The sequence below is a fragment of the Dendropsophus ebraccatus genome, chromosome 1 (genome assembly GCF_027789765.1).
Source record: "Dendropsophus ebraccatus isolate aDenEbr1 chromosome 1, aDenEbr1.pat, whole genome shotgun sequence".
NCBI classification, from domain to species: domain Eukaryota; kingdom Metazoa; phylum Chordata; class Amphibia; order Anura; family Hylidae; genus Dendropsophus; species Dendropsophus ebraccatus.
This window is the reverse complement of record NC_091454.1, coordinates 76,221,589-76,238,615: the sequence shown is the minus strand read 5'-3', so window position 1 is coordinate 76,238,615 and position 17,027 is coordinate 76,221,589. Positions and strand designations below refer to the sequence as shown.

At 41.7% G+C, this 17,027-nt stretch overlaps 1 protein-coding gene across 5 annotated transcripts in view; it reads left to right on the top strand.

Annotated features, from left to right (window-relative positions):
* The window catches only part of LOC138794716 (tetratricopeptide repeat protein 41-like), a 79,276-nt gene extending 63,787 nt beyond the window's left edge, over positions 1-15,489 (top strand). For all 5 annotated transcript variants that reach the window (XM_069973576.1, XM_069973585.1, XM_069973550.1 and 2 more), the window contains 6 exons: positions 2,312-2,492; positions 4,664-4,814; positions 6,502-6,651; positions 8,537-8,670; positions 11,095-11,218; positions 14,806-15,489. In XM_069973576.1, coding sequence (XP_069829677.1) covers positions 2,312-2,492; positions 4,664-4,814; positions 6,502-6,651; positions 8,537-8,670; positions 11,095-11,218; positions 14,806-15,412 — 1,347 coding nt within the window. In that variant the 3' untranslated portion in view covers positions 15,413-15,489. The remainder of the gene's footprint in view (positions 1-2,311; positions 2,493-4,663; positions 4,815-6,501; positions 6,652-8,536; positions 8,671-11,094; positions 11,219-14,805) is intronic.
* Positions 15,490-17,027: the final 1,538 nt, after the last annotated feature.

Sequence of the window (17,027 nt, the reverse complement as noted above, 5' to 3'; positions counted from 1 at the left end):
ATACCGCTACAGAACCGATAGGTGGGACCCCTACTGATCCTGCGTATGGAGAAAATCCCCCCCCCCTCCAAAATATAAATAAAGTGCAACCTTATGTGCGGCCAGCAGTCCATAGAATCTTCTGAACAGCAATTCATTAGTCAAACCAAACATTTGGATTTGGGAATACCTCTTTAAGCCACGCCCCCAAGACCAATTGCAGGACAACTTAAGGCCCTTCTCCACGGAACGATTATCGTCCGTATTCGGCCGATACGGATGATGATCATCCCGTGGAATAGAGTGCAACGATCAGCCGACATCGTTCATGTCGGCTGTTCGTTGCAGTCGCTTGTTTTTCAACATGTTGAAAAACAAGCGACTGATACAGCAACGATCTGCTGCCGTCGCTCCGTTGAATAGGAGCATCGGCAGCAGACGCTGCTGTATCCTATGGGCTGCCCGGACAATCAGCGATCACCCAGGCAGCCCCCCCCCCGCAGGTCCCCGCCGCCCCTCCCGCACTCACCCGCTCGCTGCTGCCGCGTTTAATAGCGGCGGCAGCGAGCGGGGAACGAGGACCTGTGAAATAGGGCCATTAGAAAAATATCAGTCTGGCTGCAGAGGCCCCAACCAATCACTAGAAACAAAAGGGACACAAGGCATGGTTTTTATGAGTCTCATAGAGACATGTCAGACATGTCAGAAGTGAAATAGAAGTTTAGGTACACTTAAAAAGTTCTTGTTATCCAGTTTCTCCAGAGCTCTAAAGGTGAACTTCCCTAATTATGGCATGTTATGTGAGCTAAGCATATATCATGGCCCACCTTTGCTGGTTTACTTGTAATTATCAGCAGTTTACCCATAATTGCGGACTGTTATTGGTATTGGAAGTATTATCCACAGCTGCGTGTGAGTGCACCCTAAGAGGAAGGAGGATAGATATACTGATTTAAGCCCTAGGTGATTTTTTTTAGTTACACTATGTGGCCTCTAGATGGTGCTGATCTGTCAGTTTAGGATGATTGTTTCTTCTGAGATAAACAACCTGATGAATGGATGTGCATTACATCTAGAAATCTGGTCCAGAGAGTGGGGGCATCAGGTCTTTGGACTAACATCAAATTAGATATTCTAGATATTTCTGCATTAGGAGTGACGATACCTTGTTATTTTCTTTTAATACACCACTAGGGTCCAGCAGTATTTATTCTTCTATTTTATTTGTTAGTTCTCTCTTGGGCACATGTCATTACCGTATGCATGTATTGTTAGTTTATATACATCTACAGTTGCTTGTGATCGGACTATGCTGCATAGTATTTATGATTCTTAGCCATGGTTGTTACTTATCAGAGCTGAACTGCATCATTTTGACTATTGAAAATCATTTACGACTATTATTCTCTACAGCTGAGATCAGTCAAAGTTAAACCGTGTTAGACATGGCTTGACAACTAGTTCACATTGGTTTATATTCTTGGTGTAAGGAATGTTTATGGTGATTTATAAGTTAAATGATGTATTCCAGTTGGGTACTTTGAGAGCCAATTACTTTATTTATTTCTTCTCTTAAATTATTACATGTGAGAGTGTACACATTAATGCATGGGTCTCCAAACTGCGGCCCTCCAGCTGTTGCAAAACTACATTTCCCATCATGCCTGGACAGCCAAATCCAAAGCTTTAGCTGTCCAGGCATGATGGGAGTTGTAGTTTCGCAACAGCTGGAGGGCCGCAGTTTGGAGACCCATGCATTAAGGGAATACATAGTATACACTCCAGCCGGGTTTGCTAGCAGCCCTGCAAAAAACTGACATGTCAGTTTTCTGTGGCCGCTATTCATTGAATTCCACATCAAACCACATTGAATTCAGAGAACCTGTGAGTTCCCATTGTGCGCAGCGGCGAATTGGGATGCGGACGCACATCAGAAGCAAATATCTGCAGTACCGGCCGTGATGATCTTCTCTGAGACCGTCCGTTCTGTGACCCTGCTGGGTCACAGAACGGCCGGTGTCTTACGCCATGTGAACATGGCCTAATAGTGCAGATGTAAAATGATCAGAATTATTGTACTATGATGTTAATTGTCATGTAAAAGACCAGCCTGTTGATTCCATATTACAAGAAGTGCTTTATCCCTTCAGAATGCAATGGCTCATTCATATAAATTTACATTGTATTTTGAGTGTACACACTGTAAATGAAGTCTAGTGCATGCAGACCCACCTGTATAACCTGATCCTTTTGAATACCTACAATACTCTGTATGGACATACGTCCTTTCTTTGTTTTTACGCGCTGACTTGTTTGCAATTGTTTTGTTTAGGAATCATCAGGCAGCAGAAACAATGAAGTACTGATGTGGACACAGAAAATATCAGGAGATCTTTATAAAGACATTGGCTCCTGGCAAGAAGCAATTAGTTATTATGAAAAGGCATTGGATAACCTTCAGTGTCTTACCGAGAATGACCTCCAAGAGAATTACAAGCTGCTCAGTCTCAGGGGTATGCTTTGTTCCAAAAATATTTGTTACATTTTTATTTAAAGTTGCTTTCTAAACTTATGGAGGGAATTTAATAACCTTTATATGATAGTGATGTGGTCATGATTCATGCCGCAACATCAACCATGTAATCTGGCTGTGGATACATCCTGGATATGCTGTGCTTTTTATAAAGCATACACTGTTGTGTGTACAGTCATGGCCAAAAGTTTTGAAAATGACACAAATATTATATTTTCACATGATCTGCTGCCCTCTGGTTTTTATGTGTGTTTGTCATATCTTTTTATCACATACAGAAATATAATTGCAATCATATTATGAGTATCAAAAGCTTATATTGACAGTTAGAGTGAGTTAATGCAGCAAGTCAATATTTGCAGTGTTGACCCTTCTTCTTCAGGACCTCAGCAATTCTTCCTGGCATGCTCTTAATCAACTTCTGGACCAAATCCTGACTGATAGCAGTCCATTCTTGCACAATCAATGCTTGCATTTTGTCAGAATTTGTTGGTTTTTGTTTGTCCACCCGTCTCTTGATGATTGACCACAAGTTCTCAATGGGATTAAGATCTGGGGAGTTTCCAGGCCATTGACCAAAATATCTATGTTTTGTTCCCTGAGCCATTTAGTTATCACCTTTGCTTTATGGCAAGTTGCTCCATCATGCTGGAAAAGGCATTGTTGATCGCCAAACTGCTCTTGGACGGTTGGGAGAAGTTGCTCTTGGAGGACATTCTGGCACCATTCTTTATTCATGGCTGTGTTTTTAGGCAAGACTGTGAGAGAGCTGATTCCCTTGGTTGAGAAACAACCCCACACATGAATGGTTTCAGGATGCTTTACAGTTGGCATGAGACAAGACTGGTGGTAGCGCTCACCTTGTCTTCTCCGAATAAGCTGTTTTTCAGATGTCCCTAACAATCGGAAAGGGGATTCATCAGAGAAAATGACTTTACCCCAGTCCTCAGCAGTCCACTCCCTGTACCTTTTGCAGAATATCAGTCTGCACATGTTTCTTTAGAGATAACCATGGTTAACAGAAGAGAAAAAATGATGCCAAGCACCAGCCTCCATTTAAAGTGTCCAGTTGTCATTCTTATTTAAAAATGACAGATTGATCTCCAGCCCTGTCCTCTTCAACACCCACACCTGTGTTAATGGAGCAATCACTGAAACGATGTTAGCTGGTCCTTTTAAGGCAGGGCTGCAATGATGTTGAAATGTGTTTTGGGGGAAAAAGTTCATTTTCTAGGCAAATATTGACTTTGCAAGTAATTGCTGTTAAGCTCATCACTCTTTATAACATTCTGGAGTATATGCAAATTGCCATTTTAAAAACTGAAGCAGTAGACTTTGTAAAAATTAATATTTGTATCATTCTCAAAACTTTTGGCCATGACTGTATATAAGGGCTTTTCTGCATGTGATCAATCATATGAAATATTTCATTTTGTATAAGTTATTATCAAAAAGAGCTATAAACATATAGAAGTAGCAGTTTGGTACCAATGTCATTTTAAATGCACTTATATTTAATCTTAGCTTATAAAAATTAGTATCTGTATAGTGTAAAGGCTTATTTCTCAGAGAACAAAGGGGTTGGGCAGTGATTTTTCCACATCTCAGAAATAGTAGTGAGAAAAACTTGGTGTGTATACACCTGTACCTTAGCCCCTCCGGACGGCCGTCCTTTATATCTCTGGACTCTTTAAGAAAAGGAATCCCCGAGGTCTGGTCATAGATCCATATCTTTTTTATTATTCAGGGTGCTGGTACAAACAATGCTCACAAGGCTTTTACATTCACCCAGCGTCCACCTGTTGTCCTGCGGACGTTTCGGAGGATAAGCTCCTCCTTCCTCATGCGCCTACATCGCGGGTTGGGCCAAGTAATACAGACTTAAGTGTGTAAGATCTTTACTCCTAACAAATAAGGAATTAAAACATCAATAGACTTTTCATCATTGTGTTCTGTTCATGGTATTACTGTAAGTGTAATTGGTATTAGTTATCCTGCAAAATATTTTCTTCATATACTTAAGATTGCAAGAATAGCTGGCATACTGGGGTAAAACCTGCAATGCAGGTGACTTTGCACCCCTTCCCATCTGTCTTATCGGTATAATTCCCCAGGCATCTCCCTGTTTAATTCCTATGTTTCACTTTTTAGGTAGACTACTGTGCTTTAAGGCAACCTTGGAAGCCAAACTATGCTATGAACAGAAGAGAAACATACTTGAAAATCCTATTGAACGTCTCCACTCATACACAACAGGGCCATATGAGCAAGCTGCAATGAAACTTTGGCAAGGTCTTTACAAGTAAGTTTTTATTTCCTATTTAGACTATTGTTTAACTGGAATGACAATGAGACATTACACCATAATATAAAGTAGTAGACTATGGGGGGGGGGGGGGGGATTTACGAAGCGTACACCAGGGAGAAGGTGCAGATTCGCCCCTTCTCCCTGCCATACGCCTCCCGTGCGCCCCGCTCGCCAGATGGGCTGACAGGGCTTGTGGGGGCGTGGCAAGGTGGTAAGGAGGCGGGGCCGTCATAAATCATGATCACATGCTCGCAGGCGTGAATTATGATCAAAATCTACACCTGCTGGAAGCAGGTGTAGATTTCGTACGCCAGGCGAAGATTCGGGCGCCTGGCCTGCTGAAGATTCGGGCGTCTGGCCTGCTGGGGGAAAAGGGGGCAGGGCCTAATATAGGACCGGCGTACTTGTACGCTTGCCTTCGTAAATCCCCCCTATGAGTTATAGAATGCAGCCCTGCAGGGAAGACAATTTGGCATCTATTATGTACTCATTTAAATGTGATTGTGGCTGCCTGCGCTTCTTTCTGTTAAATGTTATGACTACGACTGTATGTATTTGCTGAGTGATGCTGTAAACTATAAAAAAAACTGTATTTGATCACATGTTCTGTAAGAACAGTATAAAAAATGCAGCATAAAGTGCTATTTATGCCCCACTGAGAATTCGGGGTAGAAGGATATGCAAAGTTCTCTGGCACCAACTTTTAGACACAGCTTTCCTTTCAAGTCAGTGTTTTGATACATGACCAGGAATAACCCAACTTAGAACTTTCCCAGAAGGAGCAGGGGCCCTTCTGTAAACAGATGTTTGGGTACTATTACACGGAACAATAATCGGCCGAATTGGCCCGATTCGGCCGATTATCGCTCCGTGTAATAAATGCAACGATCAGCCAATGACAACGATCATCGGCTGATTGTTGATATAGGTTAAAACCTATTTTTGTCAGGCGCCGACCGCGTACCGCTATGTGTAATAGCGATGCACGGAGGGCGACTAACGATATACATTACCCATCCATGTTCCAGGGCTGCTCCTGCCGTCCGCTTCTCCCCAAGTCCCGTGCGCGCTCTAGCTTCACAGCGGCCTGTCAGCTGATAGGCCGCTCAGCCAATCGCAGGCCGTGACCGCCGCGGCCGGCGATTTGCTGAGCGGCCTATCAGCTGACAGGCCGCTGTGAAGCTAGGGACCTGGGGAGAAGCAGAAGGCAGGAGCAGCCCTGAAACGTGGATGGGTAATGTATGCTAGTTTAGCAAGAGCTGCAAGGACATCGGCCCTGCTCGGCCACTGTAATACCACCCTAAGTTAGGGGGGCAGAAGTGCAACATCAACAATCACTTTCTGCCCCTAGATAACATTCAGAGCAAGTGCAGTCATAAGACTTTGCCCTTTCTGTCTCTGCACGGTAAGAAGCATCATGGGAGATGTAGTTTGTATAAGGAAAGCCATGATGAGAAGAAGGAATCAAGATACACACAAACTGCATGCTACATAAACTTCAGTATATACCAAGCATACAAAAAACTCTACTCATTATTCTTTATTAAAAACCTATTAAAGTACAATAAAAATGCTTTCTTAAAGTGAGAAATACATGTTAAATTTGAAAGAGTTAAATAATACTGCATTATTATGCATTGTACACTCTCTCTTATATTTTGTATTGTTTTACATGTTTTAGGTTTTCTATTAGTGATATTTCTGAATCAGAAAAGTATCTTGTTGATTGTCTGGCTATCAGATGCAAGCTTTACGGCAAGAATCACTTCCTGTGTGGAGAAGTTCAGGAATACATAGCGGACATACAAGTTCATTTAGGATCCAGTCATTAGTAAGGATGGTGGTGTTTGGTTTTCTGCACTGTGTGTGTGTGTGTGTGTGTGTATGTGTGTGCAAAAAAGGCCACATTCATATTTGCATCTAAGACTCAAGCAAGAGTCTTCATAGCAGATAGGCTTGTTTTGGACTGGAAAATAGCTCTGCATTGCAACCTTGTTTTTCTTTTCAAAACTAAAGGCTCCCTAGCGGAACATGATGGATACCATTATAAGTCAATGGGGTTTGACAGGCTCTTCCAGAAATGTGAACAACGCCTTACAAAGAATACACATTACAACCAATACAAGTCCATGGAGGGAGTGGGGAAGGGAGATGGGGGGTACCTGGGAACACACACAGAGCAAGCAGAGAGAGACAACTAAAGGCCCTATTCCACGGAACGATTATCGTCCGTATTCGGCTGATATCGGCCGCTACGGACGATAATCGTCCCGTGGAATAGAGTGCAACGATCAGCCGACATCGTTCATGACGGCTGATCGTTGCAGTCGCTTGTTTTTCAACATGTTGAAAAACAAGTGACTGATATAAAAGCGATCTGCTGCCGGCGCTCCGTTGAATAGGAGCATCGGCAGCAGACGCTGCTATATCCTATGGGCTGCCCGGACAATCAGCGATCACCCGGGCAGCCCCCCCCCCCCCGCAGCTCCCCGCCGCCCCTCCCGCACTCACCCACTCGCTGCAGCTGCGTTGAATAGCGTATTCTGAAAAGTCACCTCTAACCCAGCCCTAGACTTTGTAACTGTGAAGTTACTAGGAAGAATATTTTTAGGGTCTCGTCATGTGTTTTATGGTAGATTGAATGGTACTATCACAAAGTACAAATATTCCTGAAGAAAACAAGCCCTTAAATAGCCCTGTTGATGGAATAATAAAAGCACTATGGCTCTTAGAAGGCAAGGAGGAAAAGATTAAAACACAAAAGTGAAATTTGGCTTGGTCAAAATCCACTGGGTCTATAAAGTGTCACTGTCGTTTTAACTTTAAAAATCTAAACCAACAGTAGATGTGATATAAAGCAAGTTTGCAATTAACATTCATTATTTTCCTGTTGTTTTCATGCTGTAAAACAAAGCTGAACTTACCAGAAATCCAGGTCCAGTCTCCAGAAGGCAGATTTTCTAACTTGAGCTGTTAAAAAAAAACAGACTAAACACAGGAATTCCGGCCAGTACAGAGAGAAGGCAGTCATGTGATTGATGGATACATTGAGTCGTGGCTCTCTGTACTGGCCGGAATTCCTGTGTTTAGTCTGTTAGCGCTCAGATGACCTGGGTTATACAGGACTTCCTGTTTTCTGACTGTTTCCTGTTTTTTGAGAAAAAAAGAGTCAGAAAACAGGAAGTGCCGTGTTCTCCATGATAACTAAAAAATAAGTAATGAATGTAAATTGCAAACTTGCTTTACATCAAATCTACTGTTGATTTTCAATTCGAAAGTTATAACGACAGTGACACTTTAAGGGGTTAACAGACCTCCCAGTGTATTGAAAAAAAAACTTACCTCTCCCATTCCCCTAAGCTACTGCTGTCAAAACTGCTGGTCTTTGTTATTATCCAGTTCTCCTTCCAAGAACTGGATAATAACACTGCTTGTAAGTAAGAAGATATGTATTTTTTAAATGCACAATAAGCTCCATGAGCACAAAGATAAAATTTCCCTGGAATACCCCTTTAGCAGTTCAATCTGGCAGGCTCACCAAGGGGATTAGAACCAGATAGAGGCAGTGGAGATCGTACAGGAAATGGGACACCTTCATCATTATAAGAAATCTAATACAGACATTCGGGAAGGTGGAATGCTCCGATCAGCAGTGGAGAAGAGCTGTCTTTTGAGAACCCTGATTCTAAGGCAAAATATATGTACTATTTTTTCAGCTCTCAGAGACAACAGGCCATTGAAAGCTACAAGAATGTTATAAAAATCCAAGAGGAGACTGAAAAACGCTGTCCATCCCCAGAGATAAGACAGTATCTCAAGTTACGTCTTAGCAATACATTAGTGAAATCAGGTAATATTAAGCATGTTATACTGATGCTGTATATCCGACTTGTTCTTCTTGATAAGGTTTTATTTATCTTTTATGGAAAGTAGTAAAAAAATTAGAAACTTCCTGCTGAAGGCCAGTTTTATAGAACACATTGTTCCAAGAAATATTAGGGTAATTTTATGTTGGAATTCTTGTCTGCAGGTCATGTATCTTAAGAAAGCCCTGTATAGTGCACAAGTCTTGATGGGTTTGAGTTAATCATTTGTGGAGAATGCTACTTGAGTTATGCTTGTCCTGAAATGAATCACTACCTGTTTAATATAACAGACATATAAAAGACATTTATATCAAGTAATTTGCCTTATAGTTGATGGAAAAAATAATAGAGATTTGCATCTGATAGCACTTTGTTTTATTTATTAACCCTACTGTGACGCAGGACATCGCAAGGTGAAACCTTAAAGTGACTATACCACCAGGCCCAGGCTGAAGCATTGGAGGTTGGCTGACCCACCCTTAGTGGGAGGAAACCCCAGCCCCTCTATGATAGGGTTCCATTGATTCTAATGGAGTCACATCATGGAGGGGCTGGAGTTTCTTCCCACTAAGGGTGGGTCGGCCTGCCTCCAGTGCTTCAGCCTGGGCCTGGTGGTACAGTCCCTTGAAGACCACCTCTCAAAATTAACTTTTCACAGTAGAGGGCCCTTATGCTTATATTATACTGAAAGGAGAACTCTGGGATGTGGTGATTTTTTTTCTCCCCCTCCTCAGCACTCTGCCATTAATCACCCCAGTCCGGAGTTCTTTTTTAAGAGAAATAAACATCTGTCATAGAAAAATATTGTATATATCAGGAGTACCTAAATAACCTCAAGATATATGACTATATACTAGTATAGAGATATTACTAATAGTGCCGGCTTCAGCAGCCTTTTTATTATTCCTTTTTATATACCGACAAGAAATGGAAAATAGAACTATAGACTATAATATTTGTATTGTCTCTGACTCCTCCCTCTCTCTCATTACAACGTATCATCCTCTAATGTCACAGGAGGCTTGGCTGGGTATTGTCTCTGAGCTCCAGCCACCCCCCCCTCCCCACCCCCCCCCCAACTAAAGTGATTTACCATCTCTGATCTGCCCCTCCAGCCTACATCTCTATCTCCCAGAGCAGACAAGGAGTAAATATAGCAGGTGCTGAATAATCGTAAAATTAAGGGGCACATTTATCAATGTCTGTGCCCAGCACAAATCTTTAAAAAAGTAAACATTTTTGCGCAAGAACCCCCCTTGCGCAAAAACTGTGCGCTCTTTTCATCCGGTTGCACAGCAGCCTCAGCTATGTGGAAAAATTTTAAATTAACTGTGTGAAAAAAATCGCACATCGCTAAATGTGCCCCGAAATGTTCTGCAACAGCTTTGGTTAGGAAAATGGCAGGACTGCTGGGGGAGGGATGCAGGCAGGGTGGGAGGACTGTGATGAATAGCTGAGGAAAAAGAATGGATTCTGGTAATTATAATATTGAGCAACTGCTTAAGTAGGAATTACAGCCACAAAATACAGAACTAAGACCCCCAACCCCCAGAACTGGGGCAGGAACGTAAGCAGAGCTATATGCTTCTACAGCATGTTTATTTTTTACATGATGTCAGAGAACCCTTTTAAAGCCCCTAAATGGTATCCTGTTATACAGTGCACAAATAACTTTACAGTATTTAAAGGGACAGCTCCATCATTTATACAAAGATTCTTGGTGGTTGCAAGCCTTGGATGAAAGAAAATAGGTGGCACCCCCTTTAGCAGGGATTATTGGTAGGCCCTGCACATCCTTAGGCCATCCTGTTTTTTAGTGGTGGCCTTTTCACAGTAGTGGTGTTTTATAGAGGTTCACTGTAGATTTCTAACATGAAACACATTTAATCAAATTATAATAACAATAAAGTATTATAACAAATCATGATATCCATGTGGCTTTCATATCTGGATGTTAGGTGTCCCTTGCTGGGACTTCCAGTGATCAGCTTTAATATGAGAGAAAACTTAGTGCTAAGTGTTTTATTGCACTGCAAAGCCATCATAGAGAAATTAACGTGAATGTGTCACCTCTAGGTCATAGTCAATGCTGATGCGCAAGATACATGCCTGCTTCCTCATCCCTGCCTTAACTGACTCATTTGCACAGATTTTGCCCTATCGGTCAATCAAGGCAAGGAGGGGGCAGGCATGTACCTGGCGGCTCAGCACTGCCTCCTTGACACTTGAGCATGCTCTAGAGTTGCAATACAGAGTACTCACTGAAATCAGCTCTTGTGTAATGCAACACAAGAGATACTCTTTGTAACTGCTCTAAACTCTGGTAAGATATGAGAATCGTGAGCCGCAGACCTCCTGAATTGCATTTTCAGACATAACCTTTCTGCTTTTGTTATGAATTTAAATAGGGAAGCTACTTTCATGTGACAATTTAGGAAACAAGAAAAAGTCTGTTGAAATGCTTCAGAGATCCCTGGACCTCAGAACCAGCATTGTTGGCACAGAGCACCCTTTGACTTACGAAGTTCAGCTGTAAGTGGCATCCAAGTACTGTTTATAAAGTGTGGAAATAGATTTTATATGGAGGCAGAACTAATTATTACTGTTACCTTACCTGTTTCCACATATGCATTTGGAATCTGATCCGAGATTATCGACCACATTGTGTGGTTACTGGAGGGAAAGCTAGTGGCGTGGTTTCCACAGCCTTCATTTTGAACTGTACTTTATGTTTACATTTATTTCTTTTATTTTTCACAAGTGTACAAGTTACATGAACAATGAACACCTTTCAGAATTGGGTGACCATCTAATCCTCCTATCAGTTCAGTTCAACCCCATTTCAGAGGTGTTTGTTAGAGAAGAGCGAATCGTCGAGGTTCGGGTTCGCATGAACCTGAACTCTCGGCTTCTGATTCCCACTGTCTGCCTGCTCCGTGGAGAGGGTGGATACAGCCTGAGGACCACTTGGAAAACTGGGATACAGCCTAAGGCTGGGTTCACACTACGTATATTTGAGGCTGTATAGCAACCCAAACCAGGAGTGGATTGAAAACACAGAAAGGATCTGTTTACATAATGTTGTAATTGAGTGGATGGCCGCCATTTAATGGCAAATATTTGCTGTTATTTTAAAACAACGGCTGTTATATTGAAATAATGGCTGTTATTTACCATTATATGACGGCCATCCACTCAGTTTCAACATTGTGTGAACAGATCCTTTCTGTGTTTTCAATCCACTCCTGGTTTTGGTTGCTATGAGGACCTGACATGAGGACCAAATACTGCCTGAAATATACATAGTGTGAACCCAGCCTAAGGCTATGGCTGTATCACAGTTTTCCAGGCAGTCCTCAGGCTGTATCCACCCTCTCCACGGAGCGGGCAGACAGCGGGAATCAGAAGCCAAGAGTTCAGGTTCATACGAACCCGAACCTCGGCTGGTTCGCTCATCTCTAGTGTTTGTCAGTGGCTTTCTCCCACTCAGGATACATGCATACTTGTCTTAGCCAAGCAAACAAGTGGGATATTCAGTAGAGGTAGCTGTTAATGAAAAGTTTGGGGATCAGCTATCTTATCAGAATCTCCCATCCCTATAGTGTATAATTATATAGTTACATAGTTAAAGGAGAACACCAGGCTGGGGTAGGATGATAGAAGTAACATGCTCTGACCTCCTCCACTCCATTGCTGGTGCCGGTATCCCGCATCTCCGATCCCGTCAGCTGTCTAACACATCACTTCCCAGGTCCTTACTCAGACCCAGAAGTGACCGAGACCAGGGTACAGGAGCTGCGGGATACCAGCACCAGTGCTGGAGCGGGGGAGGTGAGAGCATGTTACTTCTTTCATCCTCCCCAGCCAAAAATCAACCCTGCCCAGAGTTCTCCTTTAACCCCTTAACGACACAGGGCATAAATGTATGCCCTGGCGTCGCTAGGGGAATTCAGAGGGGGCCGCATGGCGACCCCGCTCTGAACTGCCACGATGTCGGGTGCTATTTGCAGCCCAGGACCGCGGAAATTAGCGAGCGCGGTCCAATTGCCTGTTTTCCCCATACTTGGTAGTCTAGTGGATGGGATTGCGGAGGAGCGATCCCTCCATCTGAGGGTGTCTGCACTGATTCCAGCATGGCAATTTATTGTTCTCGGCTGCGGCAGCCGAGAGCAATAGAACACAGATCTCATGGATCTATGCAGTATATCTATATTGCATAGATCTCAATGAACGAACAGAGCAGTCATAGGGGGACTTCTAGTAAGTGTGTAAAAAATATATATAAATATTTTTATTAATAAAAAATCCCCTCCCCAAATAAAAGTTTACATCACCCCCCTTTTCCCATTTTATAAATTAAAATAAATAAACAAACACACACACACGTTTGGTATTGCAAAAAATGGAAATTGGCCTGGTCCTTAATGGGTTAATAAGGTTGAAAAAAGAAAAAAAGAGTCCATCAAGTTCAACCCACAGTATAAAAATCGTTATGTGGCATCTTTATTTAAACAGGTTATTAAGCATTAGAAAAAATAGAGCTTCTTTCTTTCCCAGTAACAGCAGCACTCTTTTCCTGAGATTGTGTGCAGTTTAGCAGCTCAGTTCCCCTTTTATGCTGCAGTAGGTAGTATATTCTTATTAACCAATGTGATAGCAAAAAAAACTGTCAGGGGAATTTATCAAAGACTGAAATATTACATGCCAGCCTTAACATAAAGTGCACTAGTGCACAATGTGCCAGTTTTATTACCAGGCGCTGGTCTCTTAATAAGTTTTGCGCAGTGGTAAGTGGTAACTGTCCATGTGATACATACAGGATACATAAGGCAGCTACAAGCTGGTATAAGTTTCAGCTATAAATCATAGATGCAAAATACAACACCTAGGTAAGCTTTGCACAAAAATGACAGACTTTTGTCTGCCAGAGAACATAATAAATTTCCTAGTGTGTGTCTTGTGTACTGTGTAAATACTAATTCAGAGACAAAGAGGTCCTATTAGACAAAGCGATTTTTAACGATAGCTGAATAACGATAAACGATCGCAAACATGATTGTTTACAGTTGACCTCAGATCGCTCACTATATTACACAGAACGATAGTCGTTAGTTAATACGATAGTTTACTTCATCTGATCCCAGCAAAAGAAGGAACAATGTGGAATTACACTGAATTATTAGTGAACAAATGTGGAATTACAGCAAACGATTACCGATGATTTTAGGGTCAGATCTAAATCAACGACACACAAAGTGTGATCGTTGCTTGCAATTACGATTATCGTTTAAATTCGAACGATATAATGATTTTCCGGGTGATAATCGTCCCTTGTAATAGTGAACCAGTTTCCATCAGGCACCAAATTTCAGCTTCTATTCTTCTGGTCAATTAGATAATAAAATATGTTCTGCTCAAGTGCTGTGTTGCACAAATCTTTATAAATGAGACCCAAATAAGATATTTATTTAATATGTAATACTTAATACTAAATGCATGACTGCCTATGACTGACTCATTGGCACCTGGAGCAGCATATGCCAACAGATGGTGTACCCGAAATCATACAATAGCAAATCTTTTCTGGGAAACTCAGTTCTGGATTTATTAGAACTCTGCTTTTTTCCTCTTTTCTGATTACGAGGTACAATCAATGCTAAGTAACATATTTATATGTCTATATCCTATCTTGGCACTTTATATTGTGTCTTACTACAGAAAGCAGGTACATCTAATAAGTTTACACATGACAAATCTAACCTGCTGTTATATTCCTATAGGGCAGGGGATGCAGAGTACTGAAATAGCTTCATTGCAGGGGGCACTATAATTTTTTAAATATTATAATTATAAAATGAAAATATAATTGTTTGTTTTAGTTTATTTTTTGTATCTCCAGGCATTCTCTTAAGTGTCATGTTTTCACCATGCAAATAAAGCACCAGAAATGCAATGAATGCATTTGTGATATCACCAGTTCAGTACAATTTGTCATCTCAAGTTTATTACACAATCATGTATCATAATATCATAATAATTTGTGAGCAAAAGGACTAGTAACTGGTAGAATATTATTTCATTAGGATATACATTGCTGACTGTTTTATTCTATTATTTAGTTATCTGAAAGAATTAAACTGTAGACCCCCATGGAGCAGCAAAGTGCCTGCCTTGTTGGAAGATGATAAATGGCTTCCTGCTAAAAGTGAAGTATCACAGAGGAAATCGTATAGTGCTCAACCAAGAAGACACCATCTATGTTCTGAATATGGCAGAACATCTCCAGAGGTCTTACATATCTCGGCTGAAGGTAGATCAGATAACTTTCCACTACGGTACAATAGCAGACGAGAACTCATGACTCGTTCACCACTTATCAGGAACTATAACCTGAAGTCTGATCAAGAAGTAGAATCACTATGTGAGCAAATGAATCATTCACCAGCATTCCATATGTTTACATCAAAATCCTTAGCAAAAAGGCCTGTGTCAGTAACAAGCTGCTGGATACACAGCCTATGTTCTCGTCCTGAGAGTGCTTGCCAGACCTCACTGTCAGGTCCTCACAGTGATCTTGTGTCATTAGTTTCTATCACTAGGCCATCCTCCAAATGTGAACATTATAAATTAGTTCATAAATCTGCTTGGTACCATGCTCCTGGACGTTATCCAACCCTACAAACTCCTTTTCCTCCCAAAAGACATCAGCTACGTAAAGACATCTGACCATATGGAGTGTTACAGATTTTCCTATGTCACAATTTTCATTTGCATGTTACACAGCCTACTATATCTGATCCCACAACATACTTTTTGTTAATTAAAATATTATTTGGATCCTAATTGGCCTAAAACTATTTTATTGTCTCCTACTAATATAATACAGCTGCACTGCTTATCATTTGAGCGTATTTCATTAAGGCTATGGCCATCTATGTGTAGGTACTCCATTGTATCTAACATAAAAATCAACATGATTAACCCTCGGGCAGCAGTCAATAAAAGGATGTTTGCTAGAACAATATGGTTTGGGCTCAAGAAATGAGCTTGCCCCAAATGTTATACAGCTGCATGCAGCCTGCAGCAGCCAGGATCAGTGATAACTCCAAACCTAGTCATTTAAAGTGTACATGTCGTTATAAAAAATTTTTGACACGTTTTGATCGGTTCGGGTCTGAGTGCTCATACTTGTACTGATCAGGGGAACAAGCGGGGAGAAGACACGCTGTAACACGTCCACTCTCCACTCTAAATATAAAAAAAAATAGAATCAGACTTGCATGGAGAGGATGCACTGCAGTTGTGGTCCTCTCCCCGCTCTATCTCCCCATTGGTACCGATCAAACTTTTGACATGTCTCTATGACATCAAGGCAGTAGAAACGGGTTTCAGCAGCACCAATGGACCCTTTGTAAAGTTTGTACCTGTTGGGATGCCCGCTGATATGCCCACAATCCACGGGTGGGTAATCGTAACCAGTATCAAGGGGCCAACAGCATCAAGAAGTATTAATCCAAAATTTTATTGGTCTCCAAGACTATTTGGCCTTGGACACCAATAAAATTTTGGATTAAGGCTACGTTCGCACAGAGCAAAAGGGGCGGATTACGCGAGGAAATATTTCCGCCTGAAATCAACTGACGCTGAATTCCGAGCAGAATATAAGCAGAATGCAAGCAGAATCCCTGCGTATTCAGCTAGGAAAGTGTTCAGCTCGTAATCAGCTCTTGACAAATTCAGCGCGGAATACTCGAGGAATCCGCGCTGAATCGGCATGCATTCAGCACTGAAATTCAGCGAGTATTTGGCGAGTAAACTAGACTATACCAGAATATATACTAGAATCCTCCTCCCCCCCTTTTTTCCCCATTTCCGCGCTGATTCAGCGTGTAATTTCCGCTTGTATTACGCTTGTATTCCGCGCTGAATACGCGTGTATTCCGCGCTGAAACAGAAAATCAGAGCCCCATTGGTTTGTATAGGCTTCCGCTAGCGGAAGAATGAACATGTTCATTCTTCTGGCGGAAAGCGGATTAGTTCAGTGCGGAAATTCCACTGTGTGGACTGCAGAGCAGAATTTCCATTCAACACAATGGAAATTAGCTCTGCACCTATTTTAACGGCTGAAATTTCAGCGCTGATTCAGCGCAGAAATTCAGCTGCTTTTGCTCTGTGTGAACGAGCCCTTAATACTTCTGGATGCTGTTGGACTCTCTTGATACATGTCTCTATGACATGTCAAAAGTTTTTTTTATAATGACAGGTACACCTTTAGCCCTAGAAACTTAAGTCCAAAGCGACTAGGAAATCTGAGTGGCTTTCTATGTCACCTGATTTTTAA